The following is a 15,817-nucleotide window of genomic DNA, read 5'->3' on the forward strand; positions in this document are numbered from 1 at the left end:
CTGTAACTCTGCCACATTCTATCTCCTTGGTAAGCAACTTGTGTAGATTTGGCCTTGTGTTTTAGGGTATTGTGCTGCTGAAAGGTGAATTAATCTACCAGTGTCTGGTGGAAAGCAGACTGAACCAGGTTTTCCTCTAGGATTCTGCCTGAGCTTAGCTCCAGTCCATTTATTTTGTATCCTGGAAAAACTCCCTAGTCTTTAACTATTACAAGCATACCCATAACATGATGCAGCCACCATTATGCTTGAACATAACATTTTGTATTCAGGACAAAAAGTTAATTGCCTTGCAAATTTTTTGGTATTTCTTTAGTGCCTTGTTGTTAACAGGATGCAAGGGATGTGAACACTTTCTAAAGGCACGGTACAAAACTAAAACCAGATTAGGGATGAGTCAAGGGATGTGAACACTTTCTAAAGGCACGGTACAAAACTAAAACCAGATTAGGGATGAGTCAAGGGATGTGAACACTTTCTAAAGGCCCGGTACAAAACTAAAACCAGATTAGGGATGAGTCAAGGGATGTGAATACTTTCTAAAGGCCCGGTACAAAACTAGAACCAGATTAGGGATGAGTCAAGGGATGTGAATACTTTCTAAAGGCCCGGTACAAAACTAAAACCAGATTAGGGATGAGTCAAGGGATGTGAATACTTTCTAAAGGCACGGTACAAAACTAGAACCAGATTAGCACGAACAGCATCAAATAAATCAACAGACAATACTTAGTCACCTTTATTAAGCTCTCCAATTATTCATACTGTACAGTTGACCTAATCTCAACTGAATGACATACATTCACATTTATAAAAATCAAATTACAATATTTCATTTAAACTATCTCTACCGCATTATTCATATGACGGACAGTGTGTTGGCTGGTTGGCTTCACAAACCAGTTTTTACCCTCATCAAGTAGGCACAGATGATTTATCAAAGTTACATACTGCTATATAGATTAAAGTAGTAGACCTACTTTAAAATCATACATGGAATTACAAAGTTAACAGGGCAACAACATTTTACATTTCATACGAGTTGTTTCAAACATACTGTAATACTCATGTGAGGTTGAGGTTTCACATACTAAGGACCTCTGATTAAGGCATCAATAAACTGGATTTTAACAAAGGAAAAACAGTGAGGTCACCTACTACAACGCATAAACAACTACACAAAATCATAATCCATTAAAAGCTGCTCTCTAATACTCCAGGTGGGTCAAGTGAGCTACACACTACTATGCATTCCTGAATACCGGGATATGTTTTTGAATGATTTCACAGTGGCATCTGAAAATGCAGTCTGGAACATGTCATTTACTTTGAAAAATCCTTGTCTTTCCTTTTGTATTACTATGGTTTAATAAAACAATAACACCAATGTTATACAATGTTATTCTTGCTTTTTTGAAAAGGTAATCATATAGCTAGAGAAATACATTTAAATTTCTCAGCTTATCAAAATGGAATGAACAATTAAAGAGTCACCAACATAAAAATACCAAGAAATCTCAGAAATATAGTATAAACCTAACCAAATACCAACAAATTTCAGAAATATAGTATAAACTTTATGATCAGAAAATAGATAAAAGCTATATGATAAATCAACCTGATATATTGCAGTTATGGTAATCATGATAACACAGGAGGTTGAAACGTAGCGATGGGCTGAATATTTTGTCTCTTTTTTGTTTTTAACTAGGCAAGTCGGTTAAGAATAAATTCTTATTTACAATGACGGCCTACCCCGGCCAAACCTGGACGATGCTGGGCCAATTGTGCGCCGCCCTATGGGACTCCCATTCACGACCGGATGTGATACAGCCTGGATTCAAACCAGGGACTGTAATGACGCCTCTTGCACTGGGATTTGAAGGATTGGTGTACATGCCCTGTGCAGTGGAACAGGAGCCAGCATGGTTGGTTTTGGGCAGAGTTTGGAGGGACTAGGGTGCTCAGAACAGAGAGGGGAAAGGACTGGTCAGTGTTATGGAAGGCTGAGGCTCTCTACTTCCTGGTAATGGCGGCCACAGCTTTCTTGGCAGCGTCATCCAGGTCATTTGCGGCTACGATGGGCAGTCCACTCTCTGACAGGATCCTCTTGGCCTCCTGCACATTTGTCCCTATAACACACACACACACACACACACACACACACACACACACACACACACATACACACACACACACACACACACACACACACACACACACACACACACACACACACACACACAGTTAGTGAATGGTCTATGATGTAGAAGGAGAGAGTTGTATGCTGCATCTCACACCGCTACACCCACTGACTAAAAAGACACAGAACACAGGAGAACTTAACCCAATGACAGGTGCACCAAGAGATGGAAAAATGGATGACTGGCATACTTCCATTGGTGAAATAGAACAGATGTGTCTGTGAAGGAGTGAGAAAGCCAGTGGTCTTGAAAAGGGCAGAGGGAATGTACTGCGTTCCATTGGCTGCAGTGGAGGTCAGAGGAGAGGCAGGCAGCTGGCGGGGTCTCTGCTGATCTGATCATGCCCCAGTGGAGCTCTAGCCATGCAGAGACACCCTGAGACACTACAGTTCTGAGGCCTACACTGGCTCCCTCAAAGCACAGCACTAACCATGAGAGCAATGATGGAGAGAGAGAGGGGGGGGGCAGAAAAAGAGAGATATGGGGGAGAGGTTGAGCTAGATCGAGAAAGAGATAGGAAGAAAGAGTGAGATAGTGAGAGCTTACGCACAAACTTGTCTCTGCTCTCCCTTAGAGAAAAAACCAACCCACAGAAACAACAGAGCCCAGCTGTCTATGTGCTGTTCACTGATTCACTGATTTCACAGGTGAGAATGGTACTGCAGGGAGGAGGGGATTTACATAACGCAGGTGTTCCACATCACTATGATGTGTGTGTGTGTGTGTGTGCGCGTCGGCGCGGCTCTCCTGACTGCTGTGTAATTAAGATTGCATGATATGTGAAATCTCAGGAGCCTGGATGTTCTAATCAATAGCAGTTTCATGAGGAATTATATTACCGCCACCACTTAACTCCTAATATTTCAGCGCTTTTGTCCGGTGAGATAATAACTCATTCTAAACACATTTTTTGAGTTCTGCACAAAGCAATCAATTGTGTAATCTAATTAGAGGAAGGGAAGGCATTGGGCAGACACACAGCAAATAGGGGATCCAAAGTCATCTTCTAACCGAACAGCATCTTCTCTGTCCTCTGCTAAATCTATATGGAAAAGGGCACTGCTTTCACTCAGAGGCTCAATACACTGAAATAAATTTAATTTGGATTGACAAATCACAGAGATCATATTCCTGTAGAGGTCGTGGAGAGGTTATCAGCTAATAAACAAATCCAATCTGAGACAAGAAACACTCCTATTCATCTTTATATAGCCTTCACTCTGCTGCTATACAAATATATTTTTACAGAAAAGATTATAGACAAATATTGTATAAGGAAAATACTTAGTTCCTAGCTCTGTCGGGATTCCTGGAACTGCAACTCCTAGATCTAACACCAACAGACCTTCTAAGAATCTCACCACACATAGGGTTCAACAAACACAGAGCGTGTGTGAGTGCCTCTGCATGTGTGATTGTGGAGGGTGTGTGGAGAGAGCTTGTGTCAGTGAGCAGAGTGCAGTTCCAGAATGAGCGGCAGGGAGCAGTGTCTGTCTGTCTACAGCAGCAGCCCAGCATACTGATACCGTACGGGAGGTGTAGTTTCACCTACAGCCACTAGGTGCTGCCAGAGACCTCACAGTCAGGTCTAAAGAAAACATCAGCAGAGGCCTGTCCCTTCAAGAGACACATTATACTATACTACTAGGAGGAAGGACATTCACAATGGTGCTGATATATATATATATATATATATACATACATACATACATACATACATACATACACACACACATATACACACACACACATATACACACACACACACACACACACACACACACACACACACACACACACACACACACACACACACACACACACACACACACACACACACACACACACACACACACACACACACACAGAATAGAATGGTGAATATATATATCATACAGAATAGAATGGATTTCTACTATGTGGAATAAAGAACTGTGTTCTCTCTATGCAACACATAACTGCAGTGTACTGAATGAACATACATGATCAATACATCCTCCCTTATACAATACAAGGAGTGCGTTATAATGACTAGCCCTGTCCAGTACCTTCAACTGGGATCTCTGGGATGGGAGCATGCCTCCTGTTGTAGTAGAGGGATCTAAACAGTGGCACTGAGACAGAGCTGGAGCTACACGGGCTCCAGAAGCACCATGAGCCCCCGACAACCCTGCCTGAGTTTATAGCAGATTCTGATAATTGTAAATTAAGCTGTAGCAGGGGCCTATTGTACCCTGGAGGACTGTCCTGCTGAGGCGACTACACTGCCACAGCCTGGGACCTGAAGGAGGGAACACCTCCCCTGCTCTCCTTCTCTCATTTTACACTTCTAACTACTCAGAGAGTATAGTTCCTTCCCCAAGTGTACATGTTAGAGTGTCTAAGAGTGTGTGAGAGAGAGAGAGAAAGTGAGAGAAGGGAGTGAGAGTTTATGTATGCGTCTGTGGTAATGGGCATGTGACAGGCGTGTCTGTTGTGGCGTGTGTGTGTGTGGTCCGCGGCTGGACAGTGATGGCCCGACCAAAGCATCTGATGGCTTTATTAAGGCTGTAATGATACTGTCAGTGATGTGTGTGTGTGTGGTCTGCAGCTAGTCAGCAGTAGATTAAGCTAGAATGATACTGTCAGCACGACCTCTCTCTAGAACCACTAGTCCATTCTAATTACATTGGAAAACGTCTATATCCCACACATTCTCCTTTATTAAGGAGAGCCTGGCCTCGACAGACAGCCAGCCAGCCAGCGGAATGGCCTGAAGGGAATATAATCCCCTTTTCACAAGACCGTGTGGCGCGTTTAAGGGACTTTTATCCACACACACAGACTCATGCATACACAAAGACACATGCCACACATGCACATTCGCACACACACTGTGGCCAGAGTCTCTGAGAGGGGGCAGTAGTTCCTCATTTACATTTAGCGTGCATGTGTGTGTGTGTTTACATCAGGCATGACTATCTGCATTGGAGAGCCTGACAACCAGGCAGTGTCCATCAATAAACTAAAGTCCAATGAATGAAAGCCAGCCCATTAATAAAACATCAACCACTGGCATAAAATTCTCAACTCCACATCTTGTGGCACTCTGTCGTCACAGCCAACCACCATGTGGCCAAATGATGCAGAAAAAAGGCTTTCCAATTAAAAGTGGCAGAGTTAATCCGGGCTGATCCTTTTGAAGAGCAGCCTGCCATTATGGGGTCTGTGGTCAGCGCAGCTAGCTAGGCTGATTGATTCTGACCAATCCCGCTCTATGATGTCCCAGCCGTAATGACCACAGCTAAATCAAGGATTAAACGCCACGAGGACTCTGATTCAACCCAATGGTCACCATGAACTTCTGAGCCAATCCCCAATTTGAGAGCCAGAGGCAATTTGTGACATGTTTGTGAAAAGTGAAACCGCCAATTAATGTTTTTTTGTGTGTCTTCCATGAAAAAATATTGGCAGAGTCAACACAAACACGTGTGTGTGATCAAAGCAGTATCGATCACACTAAACATGCTGCCACCACTATTCAGGGAAGTCAATCCCAGCTATGGATTTGAACACAATCATTTGCCTCTTTCAGCCCTGTGTCCAACAACAGGAAGTGTTTATCTGGGTTTTATTTGCCACCAATGCTCCTTATAGGACACATCACTGCACTCTATACTCCTCTGTAAAGGAGGTCTCTGTAAACTCGACGCAAGACCCACTAGTTGATTCTTATTTATAAAACCCTCTTAGGCCTCACTTCCTCCTATCTGAGATTCCTACGGCAGCCCTCATCCTCCACATACAACACCAGCTCTGCCAGTCACAGTCTATTAAAGATCCCCAAACCACACACATCCCTGGGTCGCTCGTCTTTTCAGTTTGATGCAGCTAACAACTGGAACGTTATGTGTTGCTACCATGCTGTGTTTCATGTGTTGCTGTCATGCTATGTTGTCGTCTTAGGTCTCTCTTTATGTAGTGTTGTCTCTCTTGTCATGTGTGTTTTGTCATATATTTTAATTTAAAATGTTTGTTTTTAATCCCAGCCCCCATCCCCGGAGGAGTGCCTTTTGGTAGGCCCTCATTGTAAATAACAATTTGTTAAATAAAGATATACATATATATATATTACAGGTCGACCGATTAATCAGAAAGGTCGATTAATTAGGGCCGATTTCAAGTTTTCATAACAATCGGAAATCGGTATTTTTGGGCGCCGATTTAAATGTAAAAAAAAATAATATATATATATTTTTTATACCTTTATTTAACTAGGCAAGTCAGTTAAGAACACATTATTTTCAATGACGGCCTAGGAACGGTGGGTTAACTGCCTCGTTCAGGGGCAGAACAACAGATTTTCACTTTGTCAGCTCAGGGGATCCAATCTTGCAACCTTACAGTTAACTATTCCAACCCATTATGACCTGCCTCTCTCTCGTTGCACTCCACAAAGAGACTGCTTGTTACGCAAATGCAGTTAGCCAAGGCAAGTTGCTAGCTAGCATTAAACTTATCTTATAAAAAACAATCAATCATAATCACTAGTTAACTACACATGGTTGCTGATATTACTAGATATTATCTAGCGTGTCCTGCGTTGCATATAATCTGACTGAGCATACAAGTATCTAAGTGTCTGACTGAGCAGTGGTAGGCAGAAGCAGGCACGTAAGCATTCATTCAAACAGCGCTTTCTTTGCGTTTTGCCATCAGCTCTTTGTTGTATGTCAAGCATTGCGCTGTTTATGACTTCAAGCCTATCAACTCCCGAGATGAGGCTGGTGTAACCGAAGTGAAATGGCTAGCTAGTTAGCACGCGGTAATAGAGTTTCAAAGGTCACTCGATTTGAACCTTCTAGTAGTTGTTCCCCTTGCTCTGCATAGGTAAACGCTGCTTCGATGGTGGCTGATGTCGTTGTGTTGCTGGTTCGAGCCCAGGGAGGAGCAAGGAGAGGGATGAAAGCTATACTGTTACACTGGCAATACTAAAGTACCTATAAGAACATCCAGTAGTCAAAGGTTAATGAAATACAAATGCTATAGAGGGAAATAGTCCTATAATTCCTATAATAACTACAACCTAAAACTTCTTACCTGGGAATATTGAAGACTCATGTTAAAAGGAACCACCAGATTTTATATGTTCTCATGTTCTGAGCAAGGAACTGAAACGTTAGCTTTCTTACATGGCACATATTGCACTTTTACTTTCTTTTTACTCTGAAAAATTAGGGAGATACAGCACTTTCAATCAGTGGCCAGTGGAAATTTCCATTCATCAGCCATGCGTCTGATTGTGAACGAGCCTTTCTTGTTTCTCCTTTCCTATTGACAAAGCTTTAGTCCGGTTGAAATATGATTGATTATTTATGACAAAAATAACCGGAGGTTTGATTTTAAACATTGTTTGGCACGTTTCTACTAACTTTTATTGTCTGGAATTAGTGCACGCGCCTTCTGCATTCGGGTTACTGGACAAATCGCGCAAACAAAAATAAGGTTTTGAAATCGGACACTGTGGTTGTATTTACAAGAAGTTTATCTTTAAAATGGTGGATAATACTTGTATGTTTGAGGAATTTTAATTATGAGATTTCTGTTGTGTTGAATTTGGCGCCCTGCAATTTCACTGGCTGTTGTCGAGGTGGGACACTAGCGTCTGGGAGTGTAAAGACTAGTCAAACTGATGGTAGGTAGGGGTGTAGAGCTGTGGGCCGGGAGGTGTAAAGACTAGTCAAACTGATGGTAGGTAGGGGTGTAGAGCTGTGGGCCGGGAGTGTAAAGACTAGTCAAACTGATGGTAGGTAGGGGTGTAGAGCTGTGGGCCTGGAGTGTAAAGACTAGTCAAACTGATGGTAGGTAGGGGTGTAGAGCTGTGGGCCGGGAGTGTAAAGACTAGTCAAACTGATGGTAGGTAGGGGTGTAGAACTGTGGGTGTAGCACCACCTGTACAGTACCCACCTTCCAGCCTGACAACCAGGGGAACTTTGAGCTCCAGCTCACGGCAAGCCTTGGTGATGCCGTTGGCAATGATGGCACAGTTGACGATGCCCCCGAAGATGTTCACCAGGATGGCCTCCACCTGTGGCCCGGAGGACAGGAGGGTTATTATAGTCCTAAGAAATGTTCAAACTTATAACGGGTTCTCCTATGCTGTACACCTACAATTCGTCTTACACACATTGATGTCTTCATATCTAAAATGTTTACAGTATAGTGATAGAGGGAGAGAAAAGACTGAAACAGTAAACCTGCGGCAACCTGTGTGATGTCTGGCAAGGCAGGGTAATTACACTAACAAAACACAACAGTAATTACTCAGGGCAGACTGTGTGATGTCTGGCCAGGCAGGGTAATTACACTAACAAAACACAACAGTAATTACTCAGGGCAGACTGTATGATGTCTGGCCAGGCAGGGTAATTACACTAACAAAACACAACAGTAATTACTCAGGGCAGACTGTGTGATGTCTGGCCAGACAGGGTAATTACACTAACAAAACACAACAGTAATTACTCAGGGCAGACTGTGTGATGTCTGGCCAGGCAGGGTAATTACACTAACAAAACACAACAGTAATTACTCAGGGCAGACTGTATGATGTCTGGCCAGGCAGGGTAATTACTCAGGGCAGACTGTGTGATGTCTGGCCAGGCAGGGTAAGTACACTAACAAAACACAACAGTAATTACTCAGGGCAGACTGTGTGATGTCTGGCCAGGCAGGGTAATTACTCAGGGCAGACTGTGTGATGTCTGGCCAGACAGGGTAATTACACTAACAAAACACAACAGTAATTACCCAGGGCAGACTGTGTGATGTATGGCCAGGCAGGGTAATTACACTAACAAAACACAACAGTAATTACTCAGGACAGACTGTGTGATGTCTGGCCAGACAGGGTAAGTACACTAACAAAACACAACATTAATTACTCAGGGCAGACTGTGTGATGTCTGGCCTGGCAGGGTAATTACACTAACAAAACACAACGGTAATTACTCAGGGCAGACGGTGTGATGTCTGGCCAGGCAGGGTAATTACTCAGGGCAGACTGTGTGATGTCTGGCCAGACAGTGTAATTATACTAACAAAACACAACAGTAATTACTCAGGGCAGACTGTGTGATGTCTGGCCAGACAGGGTAATTACACTAACAAAACACAACAGTAATTACTCAGGGCAGACTGTGTGATGTCTGGCCAGGCAGGGTAATTACACTAACAAAACACAACAGTAATTACTCAGGGCAGACTGTGTGATGTCTGGCCAGACAGGGTAATTACACTAACAAAACACAACAGTAATTACTCAGGGCAGACTGTGTGATGTCTGGCCAGGCAGGGTAATTACACTAACAAAACACAACAGTAATTACCCAGGGCAGACTGTGTGATGTCTGGCCAGACAGGGTAATTACACTAACAAAACACAACAGTAATTACTCAGGGCAGTTGTGTGAAAAGTTGAGTGTGAGCAGAGGATTAATCATGCATGTTTGTTTATCATCTCTAATCTGTAAGAGCCACTGTGTGTGTGAATGGTGTGTGTGTGTGCGTGTGTGAGTTAATGATGTTTACACACTCTTCTTGGGCCAAATCCAATCTCCTTGGGCCATATTCTTGAGATCTGCATATGTAACTAAAAAAAGCCAGTGTATAGACTGAACATTGGAATACAACATATTGGTTCAAGAATTGTATTGCCGTTTGATGAGTGTGCTTTTCCTGGATTCAAGTCAGACAACATTGTATATGTTTGCCATTGAATATGTCCTCTTTGAGGACACACTACATGGTGTGTGTTTGTGTGTGTTCGTCAGACAGCAATATTAATGTGGAGCAGCTGTCAATCTCCAAGGAGAAGCAGTCCTCAGGTGGAGGTGTTGTTCATCACTGTCATCTGTGACTGATACCACACTATTAGAGCCAGTACCATAACCAATAACACAGGGACAGCCATGCCAAAGACACACACATGCACTACACACGCACAGACAAAATTGCTTCTCAACAGAACATTCCGTCTATAGTGAGTGAGAGGTGGTGTGAGAGAGAGTCTCATTGGTCCAAACTTGCATAAAACAATTTCACTGTCACCCTTACATCCTGCTACTGTAGGTGAGATCTGAAGCAGGGCCTGAATGTTCCTTTCTAAAGGTAGATGTCATCTCCACAGCCTGGAGGTGTGAGTGTGTGTTCCCCTTGGCCCTAGGTAGCTCTCGCCCCAGGCACAGACAGCAGATTGGTCTAATCCTGACACTGCCTCTGCCCAGTTACAGCATTACAATCAGACAAAATCACAGAGAGGTAGAGAGAGCGAGAGGAGAAAGAGCACGAGAGGAGAGTGAGAAGAGTATGTGAGAGGAGAGAGAGCGAGAGCAGAGTGAGAAGAGTACGTGAGAGGAGAGAGAGCGCGATAGCGAGAGGAGAGATAGCGTGCGATAGCAAGAGAAAGCGCGCGATAGCAAGAGAGACCGAGATAACAAGAGGAAAGATAGCATGATAGCAAGAGGAGAGAGAGCGCGAAAGCAAGAGGAGAGAGAGCGCGATAGCAAGAGGAGAGAGAGCGCGATAGCAAGAGAGAGAGCGCGATAGCAAGAGGAGAGAGAGAGAGCGCGATAGCAAGAGGAGAGAGAGAGCGCGATAGCAAGAGGAGAGAGAGAGCGCGATAGCAAGAGGAGAGAGAGCGCAATAGCAAGAGGAGAGAGAGCGCAATAGCAAGAGGAGAGAGAGCGCAATAGCAAGAGGAGAGAGCGCAATAGCAAGAGGAGAGAGCGCAAGAGGAGAGAGCGCAAGAGGAGAGAGCGCAAGAGGAGAGAGCGGCAAGAGGTGAGAGAGCGCGAGAGGAGAGCGCAAGAAGAGAGCGAGATAGCAAAAGGAGTGCGCAGGAGCAAGATAGCAAGAGGAGCGTGCGAGAGCGAGATCGCAAGAGGAGAGAACGAGGGCGAGATAGCAAGAGGAGAGAATGCGATATCAAGGAGAGAGAGCACGAGAGGAGCGAGATAGCAAGAGAGAACGAGAGCGAGATAGCAAGAGAGAACGAGAGCGAGATAGCAAGAGAGAACGAGAGCGAGATAGCAAGAGAGAACGAGAGCGAGAGAGCAAGAGGGGAGAGCGAGATAGCAAGAGAGAACGAGAGCGAGAGAGCAAGAGGAGAGAACGAGAGCGAGACAGCAAGAGGAGAGAGAATGAGAGCGAGATAGCAAGAGAGAGAACGAGAGCGAGACAGCAAGAGAGCGAACGAGAGTGAGATAGCAAGAGGAGAGCGAGCGAGAGCGAGATAGCAAGAGGAGAGAGAACAAGAGTGAGATAGCAAGAGGAGAGAGAACGAGAGCGGAGTAGCAAGAGGAGAAAGAACGAGAGCGAGACAGCAAGAGAGAACGAGTGCGAGAATGCAAGAGGAGAGAGAATGAGAGGAGCGAGAAGAGAGCGAGATAGCAAGAGGAGAGAGAACGAGAGCGAGATTGCAAGAGGAGAGCGAGCGAGAGGAGCGAGAGTAGTGAGCGAAGCGAGCGAGAGTAGTGAGCGAAGCGAGCGAGAAGAGAGCGAGAAGAGAGCAAGCGAGATAGCAAGGGGAGAGTGAGCGAGAGGAGAGAGCGAGAGGAGAGAGCGAGAGGAGAGCGAAATAGCAAGAGGGAGAGCGAAATAGCAATAGGAGAGAGCGAGAGGAGAGAGAGGAGAGCGAGCGAGAGGAGAGAGCGAGAAGAGAGAGCGAGAAGAGAGCGAGATAGCAAGAGGAGAGCGAGCGAGAGGAGAGAGCGAGAAGAGAGAGCGAGAAGAGAGCGAGATAGCAAGAGGAGGGAGAGCGAAATAGCAATAGGAGAGAGAGCGAGAGGAGAGAGTGAGAGGAGAGAGAGAAGAGAGCACTAGAAAGGGAGAGTTACAGCAAGCTAGAAAGAGAGCGAGAGTAATAGATAAGAGAAAGACAGAAAGAGAGACAGGCAGAGGTCGCTGTGGCTTCTGGTGGTGAGATCTGTCAATACTCCAAGCTCTGTTGAACCTTAGCCCTGCCATTGATTTCTCCCTGTAGCTCATTAGACTATATATACTCCAAGGACACCACACTAGGAAAGGTATATCTACACATCAACATACATATTACACTCGAGTTTAACTTTATACAATGTCACTCAAGGAAGCCCAATCAACGCCCATGATCTGACTTGTGGACCACCGTGGTGGCTCCCAGGTGTGATTTACTGTACATACTGTAACAGCACTGTTGTGGATAATCAAACTCAATAAAAATCATGTTCAGTAAGACAAGCACATCTCACAATTAATCTTTCCTTCACCGTGTGGTTCGGACGGTTTCTGGCGACACACAGAGTGATTGAAGTTTCCCATCAGCGCTTGAGACTGATTTACAGAACGCAACACAAGGATGCGCGGGGTAACACTTGTGAATGTCCTGCTATTCTGTCTCCTCACCACTGGGGGGCAATACATATTAAGATGCTGGTTCTGAAGCTCAGTACAAGCCCTATTCTGTTGCCATCAGCAGCACATTTTTCAATCCCAGCTCTATTCAGTAGCACCATATTTCTTCCATTCACGAGTGTCCTATTAACATCTATGTATATAAATGATACATGAGACATGATTTATGTATGCCCGCATGCAAGTAAAAGGAGTTTATAGAAATATGGATGAAAAATAGTTGGCTTCACTTCAGTGGAGTTTTGTCATTCAAAACCATGTTAAACAGAGCAGCCCCCTAGCCCGTGTACAAGAGATCAACTTTCACCAAACAGGCTTTTAACGGTTGCAACACAATATTTGAGAAATGTTTGGTTAAGTGTGATCACTAGCCATGATTCCAATGTGAGTTTTCAAACCAAAAATCTATCGTTACAGAGTAAAAAGACTAGGCACACATGATCAACCACCTGCTGTCACACAGCGCCACCATGAGCAGAGGTCTAAAACACTCTCTAAGTTCCTTGTATCCTCAGTGTTCAGGAAGTGGATGAAGACAACACCATATTCAGAAAGCTCTGTAAATATGTCATTCACATCAAGCTTCAATGACCTTTATACTGCGAGGGGGTAAGGTGTCACCTCCGTCACCAATGTGTTGCACCTGGATGACGCACGGGAGCCATTCTGCAAACGGTTGACGACATATTGGTTACATACTGTAGTGGCTTTAGAGACGTTGAGAAGCAGTAGAACCACAGAGCCTCTCCACCGTAGATCTGGCTCTTTAAATGTCACACTGATTAATAGCAGAAAGGAATGTTAGGGTCAATCCCTTTGGTTCAATCCCTTCTCCATTCAAAAGTCAATCTTACATGTGATCCAGTCGATTTGAGCTCGGACTCAAACTCTGACCAACCCAAAATCACACAAAGATCAATTCAAATCCACTCAGATGCAATTCAATAACATACATTGTACTATTCTCCAATTGCCCCTGTGATACAGTAGCCTCATAATTTGAGCTAGGATAAATATAGGCAATTTATTTGCTTGCAGCAGAGCATAAAGGAATAAAGTTTATTGTACCGGGATCCTTTGGGAACCTTGATGCCTGTAACGTATGAGGAGTTCTACCTGGCCCAGTGAATGATTCAAACTTCACATAATAGGATCATAGCAGCCTCTGCTCCAATACCGTCAAGGCTCTTTCACATCAAACTGCGAAAGAGCTTCACAGTAGAAACAGGCTTTTCAGCCTCCATTATCCAGCCTGCTAACTGCATTTAAGACGGGATGAAATGTAGCCTCGTAGACTCTACGCTGACAGACAGAGGAACTGCGTTTAAGACAGGATGAAATGTAGCCTCGTAGACTCTATGCTGACAGACAGAGGAACTGCATTTAAGACGGGATGAAATGTAGCCTCGTAGACTCTACGCTGACAGACAGAGGAACTGCATTTAAGACAGGATGAAATGTAGCCTCGTAGACTCTACGCTGACAGAGGAACTGCATTTAAGACAGGATGAAATGTAGCCTCGTAGACTCTACGCTGACAGACAGAGGAACTGTATTTAAGACAGGATGAAATGTAGCCTCGTAGACTCTACGCTGACAGACAGAGGAACTGTATTTAAGACGGGATGAAATGTAGCCTCGTAGACTCTACGCTGACAGAGGAACTGCATTTAAGACAGGATGAAATGTAGCCTCGTAGACTCTACGCTGACAGAGGAACTGCATTTAAGACAGGATGAAATGTAGCCTCGTAGACTCTACGCTGACAGACAGAGGAACTGTATTTAAGACGGGATGAAATGTACCCTCGTAGACTCTACGCTGACAGACAGAGGAACTGCATTTAAGACAGGATGAAATGTAGCCTCGTAGACTCTACGCTGACAGAGGAACTGCATTTAAGACAGGATGAAATGTAGCCTCGTAGACTCTACGCTGACAGAGGAACTGCATTTAAGACAGGATGAAATGTAGCCTCGTAGACTCTACGCTGACAGACAGAGGAACTGCATTTAAGACAGGATGAAATGTAGCCTCGTAGACTCTACGCTGACAGAGGAACTGCATTTAAGACAGGATGAAATGTAGCCTCGTAGACTCTACGCTGACAGACAGAGGAACTGTATTTAAGACAGGATGAAATGTAGCCTCGTAGACTCTACGCTGACAGAGGAACTGCATTTAAGACAGGATGAAATGTAGCCTCGTAGACTCTACGCTGACAGAGGAACTGCATTTAAGACAGGATGAAATGTAGCCTCGTAGACTCTACGCTGACAGACAGAGGAACTGCAAATCCCCAGTGTCAATGCATTTTATAAAACACATTCATATTTTATGCCTATGCCTCATGTTCAACACAATATGAGGATGAATGTCATATCACTGACTGGTATATACACAACATTATAACCCAACAAGTCAATTTATCCAGCCCCAAAATAACCCATGATACCTACAAAATAGACACGAGGAGTAACCATAATATTTCTCCCCTATAGACCTCTCAACACCTAAAAAGTGATTTTCTTCCGCTCATTTTAACTAACTAACTAACCAGCCATCCAGAATTGCATTTCCTCAGTCTGCTGCCAGCATCCCTGTGGTAAGTGAGTCCTGCTGAATTATCACACCGACACACATTTAGCACTGTGCTTCACACTAACAGCAGTGTACCCCTGCTGACCACTGCTAATCTGTCAGAGGAAACGCATCTCTTTTGTTGTAGCCTAGCAGATAGTCCAGAAACATCTGGAAATCCTTGGTCTCTCTGTGGCCTATTAAGGGCATTGTTCTGCTTTATCTGGTGGCAGCAGCCTCCTCTGACAGGCCTGCAGGTCCTGGCTTGTTTATTCTGCTCCTCCACCGTGCTGCACCACCCAAAACAGGGGCTAACGGTTAACATGCAGCCTTTCCAAATGAAGACAGGGCCTACAGGCACTAATGATCTACCATGAATCAGCAGTTCAGCTGTGGTATTGGGCCCAGTTCTATCTAGGTCCCCACCACCTTCCCACAGGTAGGTGAGAGCAATAGTTTGAAAGCTCCACTTAGCCTATTGGAGAACCCGGTGAAGCAATCACCATATAAACCAGAAGTCCTCCTCACTACATCAATGGAGCTCCCAGTTTATCCCGAAAACAAATAACCGATTGAACCCACCTCAAAATGACTTGTCGCTT

At 44.4% G+C, this 15,817-nt stretch overlaps 1 protein-coding gene across 1 annotated transcript in view; it reads right to left on the reverse strand.

The window, feature by feature from the left end:
• Window positions 1–721: 721 nt before the first annotated feature.
• The window catches only part of LOC139371219 (succinate--CoA ligase [GDP-forming] subunit beta, mitochondrial-like), a 126,544-nt gene continuing 111,448 nt past the window's right edge, over window positions 722–15,817 (reverse strand). Inside the window, exons 10-11 of the mRNA XM_071111422.1 lie at window positions 8,151–8,271; window positions 722–2,132 (exon numbers count right to left, since the gene is read on the reverse strand). Of these exons, the coding sequence (XP_070967523.1) occupies window positions 2,017–2,132; window positions 8,151–8,271 (237 nt within the window). The 3' untranslated portion in view covers window positions 722–2,016. The remainder of the gene's footprint in view (window positions 2,133–8,150; window positions 8,272–15,817) is intronic.

This window comes from Oncorhynchus clarkii, chromosome 17 (assembly GCF_045791955.1).
Source record: "Oncorhynchus clarkii lewisi isolate Uvic-CL-2024 chromosome 17, UVic_Ocla_1.0, whole genome shotgun sequence".
Taxonomy (NCBI): domain Eukaryota; kingdom Metazoa; phylum Chordata; class Actinopteri; order Salmoniformes; family Salmonidae; genus Oncorhynchus; species Oncorhynchus clarkii.